The following is a 24,157-nucleotide window of genomic DNA, read 5'->3' as shown; positions in this document are numbered from 1 at the left end:
TCATCAAGACAGTATGGTAGTGGCACAACAGACACTCAGATCATGGAATAGAATAGAGAACCCAGAAATGGACCCACAAATGTATGGCCAACTAATCTTTGACAAAGCAGGAAAGAATATCCAAGGGAATAGAGACAGTCTCTCCAGCAAATGGTGCTGGGAACCTGGAAAGCAACATGCAGAAAAATGAACCTGGACCACTTTCTTATACCGTACACAATAAACTCAAAATGGATGAAAGACCGAAATACAAGACAGGAGGCCATCAAAATCCTTGAGGAGAAAGCAGGCAAAAGCCTCTTTGATCTTGGCCGCAGCAACTTCTTACTCAACACGTCTCCACAGGCAAGGGAAACAAAAGCAAAAATGAACTACTGGGACCTCATCAAAATAAAAAGCTTCTGCACAGCGAAGGAAACAATCAGCAAAACTAAAAGGCAACTGACGGAATGGGAGAAGATATTTGCAAACGACATATCAGATAAAGGGTTAGGATCCAAAGTCTATAAAGACCTTATCAAACTCAACAGCCAAAAAACAATCCCGTGAAGAAATGGGCAAAAGACATGAATAGACACTTCTCCAAAGAAGACATCCAGATGGCCAACTGATACATGAAAAAATGCTCCACATCACTCATCATCAGGGAAATACAAATCAAAACCACAATGAGATACCAGGTTACACCTGTCAGAATGGCTAACATTAACAACTCAGGCAACAACAGGCAACAAAATGTATATTTATACATGGCAAGGATGTGGGGAATGAGGATCTCTTTTGCACTTCTTGTGGGAATGCAAACTGGTGCAGCCACTCTGGAAAACAGTATGGAGGTTCCTCAAAAAATTAAAAATAGAACTACCCTATGACCCAGCAATTGTACTACTAGGTATTTACCCAAGGGATACAGGTGTGCTGTTTCGAAGGGACACATGCACCCCCATGTTTATAGCAGCACTATCAGCAATAGCCAAAGTATGGCAAGAGCCCAAATGTCCATTGATGGAGGAATGGATAAAGAAGATGTGGTGTGTGTGTGTGTATGTGTGTGTATGTGTGTGTGTGTATATGTATGTGTGTGTGTGTGTGTGTGTGTATGGTTTCAAATATGAAATCTTGCCATTTGCAACTACATGGATGGAACCAGAGCATATTATGCTATGCAAAATTAGTCAGAGAAAGATAAATATCATATGACTTCACTCATATGAGGATCTTAAGACACAGAACAGATGAACACAAGGAAAGGGAAGCAAAAACAACATAAAAACAGGGAGCGGGACAATACATAAGAGACTCATAAATATGGAGAACAGAGGGTTAGTGGAGGTGTTGTGGGAGGGTGGATGGGCTAAATGGGTAAAGAGCATTAAGGAATCTACTCCTGAAATCATTGTTGCACTATATGCCAACTAGCTTGGACGTAAATAAAAAAATTAAATTAAATTAAAAAATACTAAAATAAAAATTATTTATTGAAAACCTGATATATGTTATGTAGTATAATTTGTAGCATATTTGCTTAAAACTTTGAATTAATTATATAAATATATTTAAGAATGTAATATAAAGACTGTATGCTTTGCAGTGAAGACTGGAAAGTATACAATGCCTCAATACTAAAAAGGTTCATTTATTTTTTAGCCACAGACCTTCTTTTTGCCCAGACAATATTTGGAAAAGCAGTGCCATTTGCCACAGCTGGAGATTGCTATAGTGCTGCCAGATGTCCACAGGTATGTCATGTTTGTTTATTTTTCCCTCACTGTAAAAAAAAAAAAAAAAAAAAAAGGATACTCTTTCTCTTAATTTTCTTGACCATAATATTGCAAGAAACATAAGTAAATAGAAAATATGAATTTCCTATATGAATTTTATTTCAAAGGTTATAGATAAATTTTGGAGGAAAAATACCTTTGCCAATTTTAAGTTTGCTTTAGAGGTGTAATAGCGAGGATTTTCAAATATTCAGAGCCTATTTCTTCATCCATGATGCATTTTCATTTTTAATCTTTCTACCCAGTCTGTGGAAATGAACGTATGTATATAACAAAGTAAAAAACTGGATCACAAGCTTGTGACTTTCTTATACTTCTGCTAACATTGGCTATATTAGCTGTCTGGGTGTGTGCCAGACCCAGAGTAACTTTCTATTATTTGTGAAATAGTATATTTCCATGACTTTATTCTTATTTTATTTTTTATATCCAGAGTTCTCTTCACATACCCTTTATGCCATCTCTGTGATTTCCAGTGTAGAGTATGCTTTCTAGAAGAAATTTACTATCCCATTTTTAGAATTTTTTTTTATTTTAATAAAAAAATGAGGGAGAAAGGAATAGAGGGGGGAGAAGGAGAGAGAGAGAGAAAGAGAGATAGAGGGAGAGAATCTTAAGCAGGCTCTACTCTAAGCACAGGGCCTGTTGCGGTAATCCCAAGACCCTGGAATCATGACCTGAGCTGAAATCAAGAGTCAGGCACTCAACTGACTAAGCCACCCAGGCACCCCTTAACAAGAGATTTTATAGAGTCTATGTGAACAACAGTGTTATGATAAGATGGAGAAATGTAAGCTAGATTAATGTAGCATTGTTAGGCGGATTCATAACTAATTCAAAAATCATGCACGAGAGGTAATAATTATAATATTGGTATTTTCAAGAGAAGTGGCTAATGGTTTGCCATAGCCCTCTTGTCTTGGAATTTCCCATTCACTATTTTAACCATCTGACAGAGAAGTTATACTTATGTTAAAAAGAGAAGGCATTTTCTATATTATAAAAGGACACTTAAAGGAGATCAAAAGACACTAGAACTATGGACTCAAATGAATAAGAAAAAATAAATTTCTAAATTTTAGGTACAGAAATGCAAATAGAACATAGTGATGTCATATGAAAAAGACTGAGGTGTTTTATTCAACCACCACAAGTTCAATATGACTCACATAGATTATGGAGTAATTTCTAAACCACCCAGTATAATCGTAAAGTACCCAAACACAATATCAACACCAAAAGATTTTAAATCTCTGTCTGGAAAAGGTAAGTTTTTAATCTGTCTAGGAGTGTAGGAGGCAACAACCAGGGGAAAAAAGGAGAGTTTACATTATGTCACATAAGGAAAACAAAGGAAGCTAGGAAAAGAATGGGAAGCTATGGTAACTATCTTTAAATATTTAAAGAGCTCCATGAAAGAGGGGTGAGGTCAGTACGTGTTATAGGGCAGAAGATTCCAGCTCAAGCTAAAGAAGGCTTTTGACAAGGGAGAGTTGTCCAGTAAAAAGACCCCCAAGATCTGGGGCCCAAATAAATCACGAATTTTTGCCTATGGTTTTTATAAATTAGTCTTGTATCCTGCAACCCTGTTGAATTCATTTTTTAGTTATAATAATTATTTTCTTGGATTCTTTGGAATTTTCTATATACACAGCAATGCCATCTAGAAATAAAGATAGTTTTACTTCTTCCTTGGCAATCTGGATGCCATTTATTTCTTATTTTGCCTCATCACCCTGCCTAAAACTTCCAGAGCAGTATTAAATAAAAGTGATGAGAGTGAACATACTTGTCTTGTTCCTGATTTTAGGAGAAAAACATTGAGTCCATCATGAAGTGTGTTAGCTGTGGATGTGTTACAGATCCCTTGGATCAAGTTGAGGAAGTGCCCTTCTATTCCTAATTTAAGTGGTTTTATAATGAAAGAGTGTTTGTTTTTGAAATACTTCTGCATGTATTGAGGCAATCCTGTATCTCTTGTCCATTATTGTGGTGATATGCTATATCGCACTGGTTGACTATTGTATGTTGAAACAACATTCCTGGGAGAAATCCCATTTGGCCTTGGTGTATATTTTTTTTTATATGTTGCTAGATTTGATTTGCTTTGTTGGGAATTTTTCATCTATTTTCATAAGGCATATTGGCCTAATCATTTTCTTTTCTTGTGAGGTCCTTATCCAGTTTTGATATCAGGGAAATATTGGCCTTGTAAAATGAATTGGGAAGTATTCCCTCCACTTCTACTTTTTTGGGAGAGATTGTAAATAATTAATTCTTATTTTTCCTTTTCTAACAATTTTAATTCCAGTTAACATTTAATAGTTAACGTACAGTATTATGTTTCAGGTGTACAGTATAGTGATTCAGCAATTCTATGCGTTAGTTAGTGCTCATCATGATAAATGTACTCTTAATCCCCATCACCTATTTCATATGATCATTCCCCTACCCACCTCTCCTCTGGTAACCATCAGTTTGTTCTCTAAAGTTAAGAGTCTGTTTCTTTGTTTGTCTCTCTCTCTCTTTTTTTCTTTGCTCATTTGTTTTGTTAAATTCCACATATGAGTGAAATCATATGGCATTTGTCATTCTGACCTATTTCAATGAGCATTATACTCTCTGGATCCACCCATGTTGTTGCAAATAAAAAGATTTCATTCTTTTTATGGCTGTGTAATATTCCATTATATATTTCACCTCTTGGGCTGCTTCCATAATCTGGCTATTGTAAATACTGCTGCAAGAAACATAGAGATGCATGGAATCTTTTGAATTAGTGTTTTTGTATTTAGGGATAAATACCCAGTAGTGTGATTACTATATCATAGGGTAGTTCTATTTTTAATTTTTTGAGGAACCTCTATACTGTTTTCCACAGTGGCTGCACCAGTTTGCCTTTTTACCAACTGTACTGTCTTTTTCTCCACAACCTTGCCAATGCCTGTTGTTTCTTGTGTTGTTGATTTTAGCCAATCTGTTAAGTATGAGGTGATATGTCATTGTGGTTTTTATTTGCATTTTCTTGATTATGAGGGATGATGAGCATCTTTTCATGTGTCTGTTGGTCATCTGTATGTCTTCGTTGGAGAAATGTTTTTTCATGCCTTTTGCTATTTGCTATTGGGTTTTTTTTGTTTGTTTGGTGTTGAGTTGTGTAAGTTTTTTGGATACTAACCCGTTGTTAGATACGTCATTTACAAATACCTTCTCCCATTCAGTAGCCTTTTAGTTTTGTTGATTGTTTCCTTTGCTATGCAGAAACTTTGTATTTTGATGTCATACCAATAGTTTATTTTTGCTTTTGTTTTCTTGCCTCAGGAGACATATCTAGAAAAATGTTGCTACAGTCAATGTGAGAGAAACTACTGCCTACGCACTCTTAAAGGGTTTTTATGGTTTCAGGCCTCACATTTAGGTCCTTAATCCATTTTGAATTTATTTTTGGTATAGTGCAAATCCTTCTTTTACGTGTAGCTATCCAGTTTTCCCTGAACCATTTGTTGAAGACACATTCTTTTTCCCATTGCTTATTCATTCCTCCTCTGTCAAAGATTAATTGAACATATAATCTTGGGTTTATTTCTGGATTTTCTCTTCTATTCCATTGATCTATGGACCTATTTTTGTGTCAGTACCAGTAATATAACTTGAAATCTGGAATTGTAATACCTCTAGTTTTGTTTCTCCTTTTTAAGATTGCTTTGGCTATTCAACAAATTTTAGAATTGTTTGTTCTATGTTTATGAAAAATGCTGGTGGCATTTCGATAGGGATTTCATTAAATCTGTAGATTGCTTTGGGTAGTGTAGACATTTTAACAATATCTGTTCTCCAAACCCATGAGCATGGAATCTTTCAATTTTTTGTGTTGTCTTCAACTTCTTCCATTGTTTTCTGGTTTTCAGAGTAGAGGTCTTTTACTTCTTTGTTCCTAGATATTTTATTGTTTTTGGTGCAAATGCAATTGGGATTATTTTCTTAATTTGACTTTTTGCTACTTCATTATTAGTATATAAGAATGTAACAGGTTTCTATACACTGATTTTGTATCCTGTGACTTTACTGAACTCATTTATCAGTTATAGTAGTATTTTGGTGGAGTCTTTAGGGTTTTCTGAACATAGTCTCATGTCATTTGCAAATAGAGTTTTACTTCTTCCTTACCAATTTGGATGCCTGTTATTTCTTTTTGTTGTCTGATTGCTATGACTAGGACATCCAGTACTATGTTGAATAAAAGTAGTGAGAGTGGACATCCTTGTCATGTTCCTGGTGTTTGGGGAAAAGCTCTCAGTTTTTCACTATTGAATATAATGTTGGCTATGTATTTTTCACATGAGGCCTTTATTATGTTGAAGTATGTTCCCTTTAGACTTACTTTGCAGATTTTTTTTATTATTATGAATGGATATTGTACTTTGTCAAATGCTTTTTCTGCATCTATTGAAATAATCATATGGTTTTTATCCTTTCTTTGTTGATATGATGTATCATGTTGATTGTTTTTTTGAATATTGAACCACAATTGCATCCCAGGAATAAATCCCACGTGATCCTGGTGAATGATTTTTTAAATGTATTGTTGGATTCTGTTTGCTAGTATTTTGTTGAATATTTTTGCATTATGTTCATGAGAGATATCGGCCTATAGTTCTCCTTTTTTGTGGTGTCTTTTTGGTATCAGGCTGATACTAGCATTATAGAATGAACTTGGAAGTTTTCCTTCCTCTTGTATTTTTAGGAATAGTTTGAGAAGTTTAATTCTTTGAATATTTGGTAGAATTCACCTGTTGAGCATCTGGTCCTGAATTTTTGGTTTTGGGAGTTTTTTGATTATTGGTTCCATTTTATTTCTGGTAATTGGTTTGTTCAAATATTCTATTTCTTCTTGCTTTAGTGTTGGTAGGTTATATGTTTCTAAGAACAAAGAGACCAACACCTGATTTTGTTGCTTTTCTCTTTTTTATTTATTTCAGCAAATTTTAGTCTGTTCTTTACTATTTCTTTATTTCTGTTTGCTTTAGATTTAATTTGTTCTTTTTCCAGTGTCTTAAGGTGGAAGGTTAGGTTATTGATACATCTTTTTTCTCTTTTGATATAGGCATTTACAACTTTAAATTTCCCCTTATGCACTTATTTTGCTGCATCCTCTGAGTTTTGGTGTGTGGTGTATTTATTTCCATTCATCTTAAAGTATTTTCCATTATCACCTGTGAGGTCTTGTTTGACTTATTGGTTCTTTAAGAGTGTAGTTTGAGGGATTCCTGGGTGGCTCAGTCGGTTAAGTGTCTGACTCTTGATTTCGTGGTCAGATTGTCATCTCAGGGTCATGAAATTGAGCCCCACATTGGGCTCCATGCTGGTCATGGAGACTGCTTAAGATTCTGTCTCTCCCTCTACTGTTTGTGCTCTCTCTCTCTCTAAAAAAAATGTAGTGTTTGAGTCCCACATATTTGTGAGTTTTCCAAATTTACCTCTGTTACTGAGTTCTTTCCATTGTGATTGGAAAATACACTTTGTATTCTTCATTCTCTCAAATGCACTAAGTCTTGTTTTATGGTATAACATATGGCTATTCTGGAAAATGTTCAATATGTGGTTGGAAAGAATGTGTATTCTGTTGTTGGTGAAATGTTCTATACATATTTGTCAGGCCTTGTTGGTTTGAAGTATTGTTCAACTTTTCCATTCCCTTGTTTATCTTCTGCCTAGCTGTTCTAGTCACTGAAATTTTGCAACTATTATTGTTGAATTGTCTATTTCTCACATTAGTCTTATTTCATTTACTTGGTATTTTATTCATTTACCATGGGGTTTTTATATATGATCATGATGATAATTGTCATAATTTCCTGATATATTGACACTTTTGTCATTATAAAATGTTCTTTATCTGAAGCAGCATTTTTTTGTTTGTTTGTTTTAAAGGTCTAATTTATCTGACATTAGAATGGCCGCTCAGCTCATAGATAGTACATGATATATAATTTTATCCCATTTACTTTTAACCTATTTATATCTTTGGATCTTAAGAGTATCTTCTATAGAGAGCACTTTATTGGATCTCTGCCTTTGAATTGAGTTGTTTGATGATATTGATGTACCATTTTACTTTTTGTTTTCTGTATGTCTGAAGTTGTTTTTGTTCCTCTATTCCTTCTTTACCACTTTCTTTTTTTAATTGAATGTTTTTGAGTGTAACGTTTAATTTCCTTAATAATTTTTTCACTATATTTTTTGAATTGTTTTCTTACTTGCTGCTTAAGGGGTTACAATATACATCTTAACTTATCAGAATCGACTTCAGATTTACACTACCTAATTTTGAGTGAAATATAGGAAATTACTCCTTTATATGCTCTATTTCCTCTTCCCACTTTTGGTGTTATATTTGTTACTTGACCTACATATGAAAAAATCCACATTACGTTTTTATAATAACTTTCTATAATTTTATGATTTTTAGAGAATATGAGAGAAGTAATGAGAGGAATTACATATTCATAGAGATTTTTATGTGAACCTTTTTATTTAGCATTTCTAGTTTTCTTCTTTTCTTCCTGTGGATTTGATTTATTGGCTGGTGTTATTATTTCCTTACTCTCAAAGAGGTTTGCTTCCACCTGCCTCATTTTTGCTATTATTATCAAATATATTACATTTCTATATATTATAGGTCAATAATATAATCATATACTTATTGGTTTATAAAATTGTTTTAAAATAAGTTAAGGGAAGAAAGGAAAAGAAAGATGCAATCATAATGTCTTTTATAATTACCTAGACAATTACCTTTGCCAGTACTCTTTGGTTGTTTTGTATTAATGTCTGGTGTTACTTGATTTCAGCTTGACGAACTTCCTTTAGCATGTCTTATAAAACAGGTCTACTAGTGACAAATCCTCTCTGTTTTGTTTATTTTGAAAGTTTTCATTTGGCCTTCGTTCTTGAAAGATTGATTTGCTTGTTATAAAATTCTCAACTTACACTTTTTATTTTTCAGCACTTTAAATATGTCACCCGACTGTCTTCTAGCTTATAGATAAAAACATGGAGGTCAGCTATGTATCTTATTGGGGTTCTTATGTATGTGGTTATTTATCTCCTGATGCTTTCAGATTTTCTCTTTGTCTTTGACGTTCATCTTTACTGTCACATATTTGGATGTGGATCTCTGTGTATCTACCAAACTTGAAATCTATTGAGTTTCTTGGATGTATAGATTAATGTGTTTCACCAAATTTGGAAATTTCAGACATTATTTATTCAAATATATTCTCTGCTCCTGTATCTCTCCCTTCCTTCTGGTACTTGCATTATGCATATGTTGGTGTACTTAATGGTGTATCCATTTGTTTCTCTGAGGCTCTGTTCATTCTTTCTTAATGCTTTTTTTCTCTCTGTTCTTCAGATTATGTAATCACTATTGATACCTGCTCAAGTTTGCTGATTCTTTCTTCTGCCTGCTTCAATCCACTGTTTGAGCCCCTATAGTGATTTCTTTTGTTATTGTACATTTTAACTCCAGAATTGTCCTTTTGCTCTTTATCTAAATGTAACTTCTGTCTCTGTATTGATATTCTCTATATGATGAGACATTATTATCATACCTTTCTTTAAAACATGGTTTTCTTTAGTTCTTTGAACATATTTATAATAGCAGCTTTGAAGTCTTTATCTGCTCAGCCAGACAAAGGCAGTTTCTATTGCCTTTTCCCCCTGAATGAGTCATCCTTTCCAATTTCTTTGCATATCTCAGTTTTTTCTTGAAAACCAAGCATTTTAGGTAATGTATTTTAGTAACTATGGACACTAAATCTCCTCTCCCCTCTCCTCTAGGACTTGTTTGCTTGCTTGTTTGTTTGCTTAGCTCCTTGGCTGGATGATTTTGGTGGCATCTATTTTCTCTGTAGTGTGCAGTCTTTGATGTCACTCCTTGGATGGCACAGCCTTGGACATGTACAGTCACTCTAATCCTCCTGGAATGATAGTGTTTTTAGCTGAGATCTCTTTGTCTCTTTCCCAACTCTCCATGAAGTTTTTTTTTTTTTATTTTTTTTTAACATTTATTTATTTTTGAGAGAGACAGAGTGTGAGCAGGGGAGGGGCAGAGAGACTGAAACACAGAATCCGAAGCAGGCTCCAGGCTCCGAGCTGTCAACACAGAACCCAACGCGGGGCTCGAACTCACGGACAGTGAGATCATGACCTGAGCCGAAGCCAGATGCTTAACTGACTGAGCCACCCAGGTGCCCCAAGTTTTTATTTTTATTCCTAGTTTGTGCATTAACTTTTTTAAAATTTAAATTCAAGTTAGTTAACATACAGTGTAGCTTTGGCTTCAAGAGTAGAACCCAGTGACTCATCGCAGAAGTGCCCTCCTTAATGCCTATCACCCATTTAACCCATTCTCCTCCTACTTACTCCCTCCCAAAACCCCCACTTTGTTCTCTGTATTTAAGAGTCTCTTCACACCTGTCAGAATGGCTAAATTAACAGCTCCAGAAACAACAGATGTTGGCACGGATGCGGAGAAAGGGGAACACTTTTGCACTATTGGTGGGAATGCAAACTGGTGCAGCCAGTCTGGAAAACAGTATGGAGGTTCCTCAAAAAATTAAAAATAGAACTAACCTATGACCCAGCAATTGCACTACTAGGAATTTATCCAAAGGATACAAAAATCCATTACGTTTTTAAGCTGGTCTGAATCTATTGATATCATACTCAGCTCTTAGACTCCATTAATTGCTAGATGATTGCTATATTCTTTCAATAACATCTTGGAGGAGTAAATTACTCCATGGACTAATCCAACTAAATTCAAGCCCTCTGGCCAGGGTAGTATTATAGGTCAAGTCAGACCTCAAGAGGAGCCCTTCTTAACTGTCTCTTTCCTTGGTTCTCTCTGTTAAACTTCAATTTGATCTACCATTTTCCTTGTTGCTCTCATTGAGCTATCACCACTCCCTTTTTAGCTGTGTGTCATTAAAATCTTGTTTTCAGTTGCATCTTTAGTCTTGAAATTCTCCTATTTCTTTCTCAAATAAGCTCATACTCCTTAGAAAAAGCTATGGAACACTCCGACCTTAACATCATGACTCTATCCTAAGGAAAAAACTTTGCACTAGTTCTGTGGATCTAAGGATAGGGCCAACTTCTCAGAGTAATAATCCTACTTTTTAATAAGCAGGATCCTGAGTCATAGCAGTAACCCCTGCTCTTCTTGACTTGCCCTTCTCAGCATAGAACCTCTGCCCTACCAGTGATTTTGAATGGGGATGATTGGAGCCTTGTGTTCTTGGCCAATCATGCCTGGGGTAGATCTTCTGTTTTATGAGTCGGGACTGAGTGGTGGATGGGAGCTTAGCTATTCTCATCTGTAATAGAGCTTCTGTGGCACAGAACTTCATGAAATGAGAATTGCTGGCAGTTTTCCCCTCCCAGGGAGAAAACTTAACCTTAACAGAATGCTGGAGAAATGGAGCCTTGTGTTCCTATCAAGACTAAAACTGTCATCTTGCTGAGGTAAGAGTAAAGGGCAGGTCATGGTTCAAATGTCATAGACATTCCCTCTTCTTACCCAGATATAGTAGATTTTTTGTGAATAAATATTTTTCCATTTGTTGTATAACCTTAGGATAATTTCTAGAGACCTTAAATGGTTGTTGTATTTCATAATTTTTATGAGTTATGGTTTTGTTGAAGAGTGAGGCCACAGAGCTCCTCAAGTTGCCATTCCAGAAGCACTTCCTCTCTTGGTCATATTTTAAAGGTAGATAACTTGGCAGAGAGGGCTCATATTCTCATTCAATCTTTGAAGCTGGCTAGCTCCATGCATGTCCATTCTTCTCCTTTTCTCCTTCATTCATATCGGTCCATCACATAATTGGTCTACTTCCCAGAATGTGACTCTCTGACCCACATCTTCTATTCAGTTCTTTTCCCAGGACAGTCCTTACCTTGATGAACTCCCCCTTATGAAGCCTGACACTGTGTTCTAAAGTCTTCAGACACCTGTTCTAAAGTCAAGGATGTGTAATCTAAACCTTTTAGCATTCTCAGCAATTTTTTTAATCCATATGGATTTTTTTTAATTTATTTTTTATTTATTTTTTTAAAGGTTTTTTTTAAATGTTTGTTTATTTTTAAGAGAGAGAGAGAGAGAGCGGGGGACGGGCAGAGAGGGAGGGGAACAGAGGATCTAAAGTGGACTGTGAGCTGACAGCAGAAAGCCTGATGCGGGGCTTGAAACCACAAACCATGAGATCATGACTTGAGCTGAAGTCAGAGGCTCAACCGACTGAGCCACCAAGTGCCCAAACTCCTACGGATTTTTTAGTAACACTTCCCTTTAACTAGAGATTATTAAATAAAGATTAAATAGAGATTATTCATTCTCAAATGATCAACCCATGTCAAGACTGATGAACTTTGTCCAACAACCCATCCTCCTTATAAGCTATATCATCTTGTCAGATACTTAATGTTATTAGAAAGAAGCAAATTGAGAATGCCACGTAGAGATGTGGAGAGTCTGATACAAGGTCTCACAGATGCCATTACTTTGGAAAGGTTGCCAAGTTCTGGGAATCCAGTCTTTTTTATTACATGTTAAATTGGGCAAGGTCAGGGTTGATGAAATAAAAACTAAATTCACAAGAGAGCTGATAAGCAATTAAATCATGTAACTGTCAAGTGGAATCAAAATTTTTATCTCAGAGTGCCTAGGTGGCTTATTCAGTTAAGTGTCCAACTCTTGATTTCAGCCTAAGTCATGATCTCATGGTTTGTGAGATCTTACATGCTTGGGATTCTATCTCTCCCTCTCTCTCTGCCCCTCCCCCTCTCATGATCACACATACACTCTCTCTCTCTCTCTCTCTCTCTCTCTCAAAATAAATCAATAATCATTAAACACACTTTCATCTCACTTAACTTTCCTAATGGGAAATATCTAACAGAAAGCTAATTATTATAAAGAGTATTTCATTTTTTTTAATGTTTTTTTTTTTTTCTTTTTTTTTTTTTTTAATTTTTTTTTTCAACGTTTTTTATTTTATTTTTGGGACAGAGAGAGACAGAGCATGAACGGGGGAGGGGCAGAGAGAGAGGGAGACACAGAATCGGAAACAGGCTCCAGGCTCCGAGCCATCAGCCCAGAGCCTGACGCGGGGCTCGAACTCACAGACCGCGAGATCGTGACCTGGCTGAAGTCCGACGCTTAACCGACTGCGCCACCCAGGCGCCCCTTTAATGTTTATTTTTGAGAGAGAGAAAGAGAGAGAGAGAGAAACAGCATGAGTGGGGGAGGGGCGGAGAGACGGAGACACAGAATCCAAAGCAGGCTCCAGGCTCTGAGCGGTCAGCACAGAGCTCGATGTGGGGCTAGAACCCATGAGCCATGACACCCCAATAAACAGAATATTTCTTTTTTTTTTTTTTTTTAACGTTTATTTATTTTTGAGACAGAGAGAGACAGAGCATGAACGGGGGAGGAGCAGAGAGAGGGGGAGACACAGAATCGGAAGCAGGCTCCAGGCTCCGGGCCATCAGCCCAGAGCCCGACGCGGGGCTCGAACTCACAGACTGTGAGATCGTGACCTGAGCTGAAGTCGGACGCTTAACCGACTGAGCCACCCAGGAGCCCCATAAACAGAATATTTCTTGTTGAGCTTGATATCTGAATAAGAGGCGTTAGCACAGTTAGGTTTTTAAATGATACTATAGTTATTTCCATTAATTTCTAACCCTTTATTTAATTTCTCTGTGACCCCATTTCTCCCCTATAATATCTTGAGAAAGTTATGTAGTTGTAAACTGGGCAATCCCATTTCATAGTTAGGAGAAGCAGACATTCCATGTTAATAACCTGTCCAAGGTCCTTGAGAAAGTCAGAGGCAGAACCAGTACAGTAATAAAATATTCCTCTCTACTCATCAAGGTGAGATGCCTCCCTCGTGTAGTTCTCCAGGCATTTCTGGAATGCCAGGTTTTATTTCCCAAATTAGATGTTAGCGAGCATAGATAGGTATGTGCTGTGAATAGGAAATTTACCTATCTATATTCATTCTCTACAATTCAACCGGCTGAGGTTTATGTTACCAAAAATACAAACTGTCCAGTATTCTTAGAGGTGTTCTGTCAAATATATAAACCAGATTCTGTGTTAAGTTATACAACATTTGCATGAATACTCTCCAGATGTTTGATGTCACAGAAAGAACTTATTTTGTTTGGGATTCATCAAAACCACATCCTCTGTGTTTGCATATGACAGGGCACTCTGGGACATGAATTCTAAAAAGAGAATGGATACATATGGCACTCTTTAGGGAAAATAAACTTTGCCACATTGCAATATAAGATGAAGTTAAGGAGTGTGATGTGACTTTAGAATACATATATCAAAAGTGAAGTAAAGGAAAACCTTTGATACTTTTCAAAGAGCCACAAAAATTGGACGATAAAACCTAATGTGTATCTCTTTAGCTGTTTTATAATTAATATTGATGACACAAGAGCAAGAAAAATAACTACATTCAGCTAATGCAAGTAGATCATGGTCAGCATCTATTTTGAGAATTCAGAACCAGTCATTAAATATTTCAAACATGTATTTTTTACCATAAGGATACAGAGTTTGATACACATCCAAAGATCTACCTTTTTGATTATATTGTTTAGATTATCCCTCTCCTTATTTTTGCCTGCTTGATCTGTCTTGTTACTAAAAGTGGTATATTAAAATTTCCTATTGGGGGTATCTATCTATCTATCTATCATCTATCTATCTATCTATCTATCTATCTATGTCTACTTGTATCTCCTATAGTTTTATTTTATAAAAGTCACTGTGTTACTCAATTCATAATATTCATGGGTTATTTTTCATTGTAGATTATGGTTTTTAGTATTTATTTGTCATGTTTTCCTGATTTAAGACTTGAATTCTACTTTGTCCCTTAGTATTATTACCCTTCTTCTTTTCTTATGTTCAGATTCCTGGTATTTTTTTGCCCATCCTTTTAATTTTAGCTTTTATGGATCACTTTATTTTAAGTATGTCTCTTACATACAACAGACTGTTGGGTTTATTTTGCAAGCCTTTTGGAAAATTTATTCTTTAAATAAATTTTATACCCATTCACATTTAAAAAAGTTATAGAGAAAAATTACCTTTTTTTTTTAGTATACAGTTTTAACATATGTACAGATTCACATTACCATCAGTATAATCAGCATATAGGGCAATTCCAAATCTTTGGACCTAACTTCTGGTAAACACTGAACTGTTCTCTGTTGCCATTGTTTTGCCTTTGCTGGAATGTCATACAAATGTCATATAAATGGAAAATACAGTATATAACGTTTTAAGATTGGCTCTCTTCACTCAACATAATGCCTTTGTGATTCATCTGTGTTGTTGCATGTGTCAGTAATTTGTTCCTTTTGTATTGCTGTGAATTATTCTATCATATGCAAGTTGTACAGTGATCCTATAGTTTGTCCACTCATCCATTGGAAGAACGGGTTGCTTATAGTTTGGGGAGATTATGAATAGAGCTGATATGCACATTTGTGTGCAGGTGTATGTGTGAACATACATTTTCATTTTTCTGGGATAATTACCTGATTAATGGGATTGTAAGGTCATAGGGACTGTGTATGTTTACCTTATAAAAAACTACCAAACTGTTTTAAAGAGTAGCTGTACTATTTTGTATTCCCACTAGCCAAGATTAAAGTTCTAGTCGCTTTGCTTCCCTGTTAGCACTTAGTATTGTCAAGTTTTGTTTTCTGCCCCATCATGTTCTGTGGAATCTCATTGTGGTTTTAATTTGCATTTGATTCACAGTTAAATATGTTAAATACCTTTCATGTCCTTATTGGTCATCTGCATATCCACTTTGGTGAAGTGTTTTTTTAAGACTTCTACCCATTTTAAAAATTGGATTGTTCATTTCCTACTGTTTAATTTTGAGAGTTCTTTACATATTCTGGATACAAGTCTCTTGTTACATAATATATTTGCAAATATTTTTTCCTGATCTGAGCCATAGCTTTTCTTTCAAGTGTCTTTCACACAGCAAAATTTTTAAATTTTAATGAAATCAAATTTATTACTTTTATGCTATATGGGTTGTGCATTTAGTTTCATATTGAAGAACTCCTTGACTAACTCCAAGTGACAAAGATTTTCTCCCATGTTTCCTTCAAAAATTTGTATAGTTTTATAGTTTTACCCTTAGACCTGTGGTTGATTTTGAATTAATATTGTGTAAAATCTAATGGATTTTGCATGTAGACATCCACTTGTCCAAACACCATTTGTTGAAAAGACAATATTTTCTCTACTTAATTACCTTAACACCTTTGTTAAAAATCAAGTGGACCTATTTTTGGTCCACTTGTGGGTCTATTTCTGAACTTTATTCTGTTCCATTGATCTACCTATCTCTCCAACACAGCAGTGTCTTGGTTATGATAGCTTTATAATAAGTGTTAAAATAAGGTAGTGTGGGTTCTTCAAGTTTATTCTTTTTAAAAATTAATTTAACTATTTTAATTTGTCTTTTCATATAAATTTTAGAATCAGTTCTCTAGAGCTACAAAAATTCTTCATGGAATTTTTATTGCGGTTGCCTCAGATTATAGATCCCTTCATGATAAAATATGTACAACACATTTTAGAATTATCAAACTATAATGATGTAATAAGACCACATGAACCAACCAGTCAATAAAAGAAGTAGAACATTAAAACTTATGTCTACCTCTATAGCTCTTCTCTTATATCCACAACTACTTTTTCCTTTGATGCAGTCAATTAATTACTCAAGACATTCCAATTTGTTGAATTATTGGATATTTGAATCACCTTCCACTTGTGACTTTGCTATTAGAATTTTACATCTTATGGCCGCCTCTTCTAAAAAAGGTTGAGAGTAGAAGAGGAGGTAAACCTCATACTACTTTTAAAACACAAATTTTTAGCAGCTACTTTGAACTAATTTTTTAAGTTAAGGGTTAGGTTTAAGGAGGTATACATTTTACTCTTAAATAAAAATATGAAACTAATATAATTAATTTATCCAATCATTTATTCCTTCTGAAGTCCCATAGGAATGTACCAGTACCTTTTTTTATATACCTGTAATTCTCTACAATGCATTACATTTATTTCTATACATATGCTATTTTATTTTCCCCCCTGTTTAGTAAAATATAATTGTCATAGAATATTGCATTAGTGTAAGGTGTGCAAGATAATGATTTGGTTATGTATATATTGCAAAATGATCACCATGGTAAGTTTAATTAACATCTATCACCTCACATAGTTACCAAATTTTTTTCTTTGAATGAGAACTTTTAAGATCTACTCCCTTAGCAACTTTCAAATACACAGTACAGTGTTGTTAACTGGAATTACCATGCTGCCCATTATATTCCCAAAATTTATCTTAAAACTGGAAGTTTTTATCAACTAAGGACATAAATAAAGCTCATGAAAATTAGTCTGGAGAAATGGAGCAATAGATATTTCTAGACCAACTGATTGTGTCAATGACCACCTAAGTCTGTCAGTAGTCAGTCATTTTTTTTCCTTTCATTTCCAGTGTATATACATTTGAATGCTTCCAAGCAACCTTGAGCAGGAGGGTAAAGAATTAAGGAAAGTGTAGAATGTTAGGCTGTGAAAACACCGAATGGCCTGCTGGGGCACTCAGTAAGTGGCTTGTCACAGGAAACCTGCATCACAGAATATACGTCTATTTTTAAGGAGTTTTGTTGGTCAGCGGCCTACTTATGAGTTAATGTGAGATGGAGATATTCAATGCAAAACTTGTAGCAGGTTGACTAAGAATTAGTTATTTACTAATATAAAATACCAAATGTGTCTAGTATTTGCCAATATAAAATACCAATGTGTCTAGTATTAATGTCATTCATTATCATGGCATATGAAAAGTTTATATGTGTATTTGTGTATTCATGTGTATGTAATGCTAAAATTTAATATTTATAATGTTGCACTTAATTCATCCATTCAAAAACACTAAGCCATATTCTGGGCTCTGAGAATACAGGAATGAAACATATAGTCATATTCTAAATTTATAACCAAATGATATATGTAATATATTTTCTTTGGAATTTATCTAAACATTATTTCTCTTACAGGGAAATTCTGTATATATCAAAATTATATCATAAATGTATTTGAATTTCTATTTTGATTTTAATTAAGAAATAGCTTAGACTTCTTAGCAATAAACTAAATTGATATATAATTGTTTTAGCAATAGTAATAATTCACATTATAAATATATTTGAAATCTATTTCATCTTTGCCTTCATGACAAGATAATATTTTCAATCACATAATGTAACTCCTAATATTTTATCACAGTCTTGCTCAAGATTCATGCATCTTAGGCTATGGGATATAGTGATGTGATCTAAGAAGGTCACTCTGAATCTATGTGTACATGGAACATTGGCAATAAGCTTAATTAGCATTAATTAATTCTACTTTTCAATGTGTAATTGTGTACTGCAAGACATAAATGTGCCCAAATTTTATCCAGTTTTGTCACACATTTTCTCAATTAACAGGTATTTGAGGTTTAATATTTAGCAAAGATAGTCTGAAATATTTTGACATGAAAATGGTTCTTGTGTCTTGAAAAGAATTAGATCATAATGCCACTAGGGGGCTCACAGACCATGTGTGTAAATCCTGTGGCATCATACACTTCAGGGCACTTTAAAAAGGGATGTAATAGCTGGGACAATAATATTACACTGACTAGTTTTGTTTAGGGGGTTGAGAAGTAATATTTTTATGGCAACAGAGTAAGGCACATTAACAGGAGAGTCCAGAAAATACATTAAACAGGTGTAATTCATCAGAGAAGTTAGTAAGAAGAGGTCAAGAATAGAAATTGAAGAGGTGTACCTGGGTGACTCAGTTGGATAAGCGTCCGACTTCGGCTCAGGTCATGATCTCGTGGATTGTGGTTTGAGCCCTGTGTAGGGCTCTATGCTGACAGCTAGGAGCCTGGATCCTACTTCGGATTCTGTGTCTCTCTCTCTCTCTGCCCCTTTCCCGCTCATGCTCTCTCTCTCTCTCAAAAATAAATAAACATTAAAAAATTAAAAAAAAAAAGAAATTGGAGAAATGTGAAAGTCTGGCATTTGTCCCTGTGAACACCCCATCTCTTAGGACTTGCCGATTGCTACAGGGACACGAGCTCTAGCTGTCAAGCCGTGGAGTCCTAGGGTTGGACAGAATTACTTTTGCACAAATAACATTATATGGTATTGATTCAGATGTCTCATATTGAGATTTGTTTGTAATCAATGTTTAAAAAGCTTTAGCTGGTTCACTTCCTTTAGAGTAAGATTATATCAATATTATTTTATTTTTTAAAGAAAGACCCTTGAAAAATAATTTGAAGTGTTTCTTATGTAATTCAAATGGAGGTGTTTTTATCCAAGAGCATTCTTTTTTTTTAAGTTTTTTTTTAATGTTTATTTATTTTTAAGAGAGAGAGACAGACAGAATGCAAGCGGAGGAGGGGCAGAGAGAGAGGGAGACACAGAATCTGAAGCAGGCTCCAGTCTCCAAGTGAGCTGTCAGCCCAGAGCCCGACAAGGGGCTCGAACTCACAGACTTGGACTGCGAGATCATTACCCGAGCCAAAGTCAGATGCTTAACCGACTGAGCCACCCAGGTGTCCCGAGCATTCTTTTTTTCTTTTAATAATATTATCAAATGTCTATTTATTGTTTTGAGACAGAGATAGAGAAAGAGAGGGAGAGAGAGAAAATCCTAAGCAGGCTCCACTGTCAGCACGGAGCCTGTTGCCAGGCTCGAACTCAGAACTGTGAGATTATGACCTGAACTGAAAGCAAGAGTCCAATGTCTAACCAACTGAGACACCCAGGTGCCTCCAGGAGCATTCTTAAATATTTTATTAATTCCACCTATTTTGTTTTGTTTACAATCTAGGGACAGTTCAGCATTAACTTGGCAGGAACTGGGATGAGGATATCCAACACAGCAAAGTGGCTTGCTCAGGGGAGTTATGCCTCTGTCATCATCCACAGATCACAAGTAAGTCCTGCTGGACCAAAATGCCTGTCTGAAATACTGTGCTGTGAAGTGGAATTAAAGGACCTCTACTTTAGAGTTATAAAGTTAATGACTAATGAGTTATTGCATATATGAGGCATGTTACATATAATGGGGCATAATATTAATCTATGAAATAATGAAACTGGGTTCATTGTTATTAATGTACATGTGTTTTTACGTGCATATAAATCCATGTGTAGGCTACAGATCCTTGAACCTGAAATATCAAATGCCAGGGCATAGAGATTTTATCTGGCTTGTTTGGGGCTGCTGACTTGATATGCCAGTACTTCAAAAAGAGGTAGTGCTGTTAGCTATACTTTAATATTAAAGATGTGGTAGTTTTAATATTTCAAAGTGAGGAGTATATTTTTGGTTTATTTACCTCAGTGCTTTGATTCAGTGATGGGGGTGGTGTTAAAGCCATTTGTCGTTTAACATCTGTTCTTTATAGTTTCTCTAAGAATTAGGACTATTTTTATGGGTGTATGCATATTTTCCTCTGCCTTTATCTAGATAACATCGTACTTGGCTTTTACTGTAGCACACGTATTACATGTGAACACATTTAATTTGCTCATACACTGCCCTGGCACATACCCTTTATGAGATGGTTCCTGTTACTTACGGTTACCATGTCTCAGATAGCAGGACTCTATCTACAGTAAATCAGGATCTGTAAGTGTTTTCACCTGTGTTACTCATAAGTCAGCACCATCGACAGCCCCTGCCCATTCGATTTTAGGGTTTTTCTTTCTTTTGATAGAAGTTACTTTTGTTATACTCCTACTTGTATCAATATTATTTGTAAGTGAAACTCAATTTTCTAATATTCATAGACACTAAGACATTCTATTTCTGAAGACTATGCAACTGAGTTTTAATGAACACCTAAAGAATTTAAATTTTTATCATTTCTGCCATTTGGGTCAGAAGTAGGCTTTTAGAACAAATGGCTATTTTTAAATTTTGATTTGGCATATTTAGGTCTAATCCCGTTTGGTAGAAAGTATGGGAATAAATGAATTACTTGAAGTATATTCTGAGCAGGTCTCAGTGCAAAGAGCTCAATGAAATATTTCACCTTATTTATCCAGCTTTTAGATATCTTTTTGGTATTGTAAAGAGACCACCAGTAGGTGTGACTATTTAGTACAGTCATTCCTTTTGCTTCTTTTGAAGTTCCATTGTAAAGCTTAATTATTTAATCGACTGAGAATTTCGACCTTGATCAAAAATGTTGCATATGAAAGCATTTCCTGAAACCTGAGGCCTGGTGTGAAGCTGAGATGGGTGGAACCCACACTTACGCATGAAATGCAAACCTCTTTTTACTTGCCAGGACATTTTATCCAGATTAGCTTTTTACTTAAACAATCTGGGGATAAGAATGTATGTATATGAATGGGAATTTTTACCGCCATTCCCTTCTTCTCTGCTTACTTACATTCTTGACAGTTAAAAAGCTTCTGAAAGAAAAGACAACTTAAAAACCCCTGATCTCAAAACATTCTTTACCCCCAAATGTTCTAGGAACTCAAAGTTTCCTTCTCTGCCCTCCCTTTTAACATGAAAAACAAAACAAAACAGACAAAAAACCTTATTTTCTCCAGATACTCATATAGGAGCTCAAACTATTTTTTGCCTCATCCTATTAAAATGTCTTCAGTCTTTTGGCTTTTGGTCAAAGATGGAAAGCAGTCTAGAGAGAGCATGCATCACACCCCTTTCACCAGCCTCTGTCTACCTGTTTCTCAGTGAATCGTTCGCTTTTCTTAAAATAGGCAGAAAAAAAAAGAAAAAAGAGAAGAATCTCCCTTCTTAGTCCTTTTCTAATTATAATTACTGCTTTCAGTCCGGTTTTATCCATTTTATCACCTTCTCCCCTTCCATACTTTTCTTCAAACTGTGTTTGTAATACTTCTGTGAGATGTTTAAGGTTAATGGGGGAGAATACAACTTGTCAGTTAAGGTCAAATTCGTATAATATATTTTTTATTTAGCCTATGAGAAGCTTATGTAAAATCATGTAAATATCAGACAGCAAATTGGGAGAGTTTTTAACAAGCTTGCTGAAGCAAATAGACACCTCGATAAAAAATATGTAGTTTGAGATGAATTGTCTAAATTTTAGTGTGGATTATAATCAAGTAGCTAATATGAATCTCAGATTATCCAGTTCCCATGACCACAAATTTCAACTAAGCCTGAAACGGTATGATCTTTGACCTCAAATGTAATTGTTATAGGAAACTTCGGCTAAATGATTTCAGCCCCATGATTCAAAGCATTTGCTCTTTCTGCCTGTGTGCACAGATACCAGCTCATGTATGGTTATCCTATATTTCTGCCTCTTCCTATTTTCAGGATGGAACCAAAGTCTACGGGAGATGTGGAGGGTTCTGTGGAAAGTGTATTCCTCACATGACTACTGGTCTCCCAATTCAAGTAATATGAACATTCAGAAATGGGAAGTATGAGGAGATATTCTCTGGAATATCTGCGAATAACCGGTGCTCGTTTCTTTACTCTTCCCTTCCTGAGATTTCCACATCCAAAATGTCTGTGCCTTTTCTTTTCCTTTTCTTTCTTTCTTTTTTTTTTTTCCAGGGTGCTCATCAGGGAATCAAATCACTGCTTAATTTTTCCAAAGCCTTCAAAATAAGCTTAACATATATATGATTCTAATCGGGATCTTTTTAAAAGGACACAATAATTTATGGTAGAGTATACAGATATTTGAATGAATTATACCAAGGTAATGTTGCTGTTAACAAACAGCTTGGAATGGATTACAGTTATATTATACCTATAATCGCACATACAAATCTCTACTCAGTACTGAATTGTACAATGAAATGTTTATTCTACTTGTTTAAAATGGAGCAAGTAAAAATTAGGAAAATGAATTTATTTAAAACAACTATAAACATTATTAAATCTGTCAGGTGAATAGCAAATCCATAGTCACATCAAAAAGTACATAGCCATTATACTTTCTACTGATACAGCTTAGATACCTTGTTTTATATTTCCTTTAATTTTTAATTGTGGGTTATGGTGCTACAAATAAAAAAAATTATCCTGGAAATGCAGTATACTTTTATATTAAAAATGTATGCTTGGGTTAAATACAAATATGAAAATTTGTGGGTATAACACAGAAGATATGATATAGTAGAATTTTACTTAAAACACCTACCTCTAATTTGATTGTACATACAAAAGCAATATGTTGTTTTTATGATGTTTATATTCTGTCTCAATAACTCTTATATATGTATATGTTTACTCTGAAAGATCTAGTTTCTCAAAAACTATATACTATACTTTATTAATCAAATAGAGAAATGAGAACAATTGAAATTTTGGAAATCCCATTTTAGTAAACAAAATTATGTTTACATATGCAAAATTTTTATTAGAGATGTTCAAGTTATTTTATATCTGAGGTTCTCAAAGCCAAAACATAAAAGATAGTATACAAAAATTAACTGTTCATGGGTAAATTCTCAGGTATTTAGAGATTTTTTTCAGGTGAATAATTTGTGTACTATATAATAATGTGATTTTAAAAGAATCATAGACAAATAGTATTTTCCTATCGCAACTTCTCTGTAAACCAAAAAATGAATCTACTAATAGATTTTTGCCAGGAAATAGTTAGTGTACTAGTTTTACCCACAAAGTTTTTTTTCCCCCAAAACATTTATTATTATTTATTTTTTCCCCAAACACTTTTTTCCCAAACATATATTGTACCATATAAGGTACTAAGGCTATTTATGCCAGTGTGGTTAGATAAACATTTAGGGATCTCTGTATCAGAAATGAAGTATTTTGCACTATGTGCCTTAAACCAGTTACAATCATTAATACAAAATGTGTAACATTTTCTAGAAATGTTTTCATTCATAATTAAAATCTTACAAACATTTAAATAATAAACATATCTGTGTGATACATTAGCATTTTGTTTTCGTTTTCCTTACATGCAAAAAAATGAGTCCTCCACCAAAAGTCTATAACCCTAAAACCACTCCAGAAATTCCAAGAATTTTTATTTTAATTGTTGCAGTTGGGATGGAAAGGGCTCCTATCTGTGTATACCCTTCTCGTGGCAGAAGGAATATGGGCAGGAAGTGACAAAAACTTACAATGCCTTTAAAAGCTTCTGTTTGTACAAGGGATATCCATGTCTATTCACATTCAATTGGCCAAATTA

At 34.8% G+C, this 24,157-nt stretch overlaps 1 protein-coding gene across 3 annotated transcripts in view; it reads left to right on the top strand.

Annotated features, from left to right (window-relative positions):
• Positions 1-23,900, top strand: part of ADAMTS20 (ADAM metallopeptidase with thrombospondin type 1 motif 20) — a 178,731-nt gene extending 154,831 nt beyond the window's left edge. For all 3 annotated transcript variants that reach the window (XM_060657892.3, XM_060657893.3, XM_060657890.3), the window contains 3 exons: positions 1,648-1,739; positions 19,807-19,911; positions 22,300-23,900. In XM_060657892.3, the coding sequence (XP_060513875.3) occupies positions 1,648-1,739; positions 19,807-19,911; positions 22,300-22,389 (287 nt within the window). In that variant the 3' untranslated portion in view covers positions 22,390-23,900. The remainder of the gene's footprint in view (positions 1-1,647; positions 1,740-19,806; positions 19,912-22,299) is intronic.
• The last annotated feature ends 257 nt before the right edge of the window (positions 23,901-24,157 follow it).

This window comes from Panthera onca, chromosome B4 (genome assembly GCF_046562875.1).
Source record: "Panthera onca isolate mPanOnc1 chromosome B4, mPanOnc1 haplotype 2, whole genome shotgun sequence".
Taxonomy (NCBI): Eukaryota; Metazoa; Chordata; class Mammalia; order Carnivora; family Felidae; genus Panthera; species Panthera onca.
The sequence above is the reverse complement of the archived record's forward strand: the minus strand, read 5'-3'. Positions and strand labels throughout refer to the sequence as shown.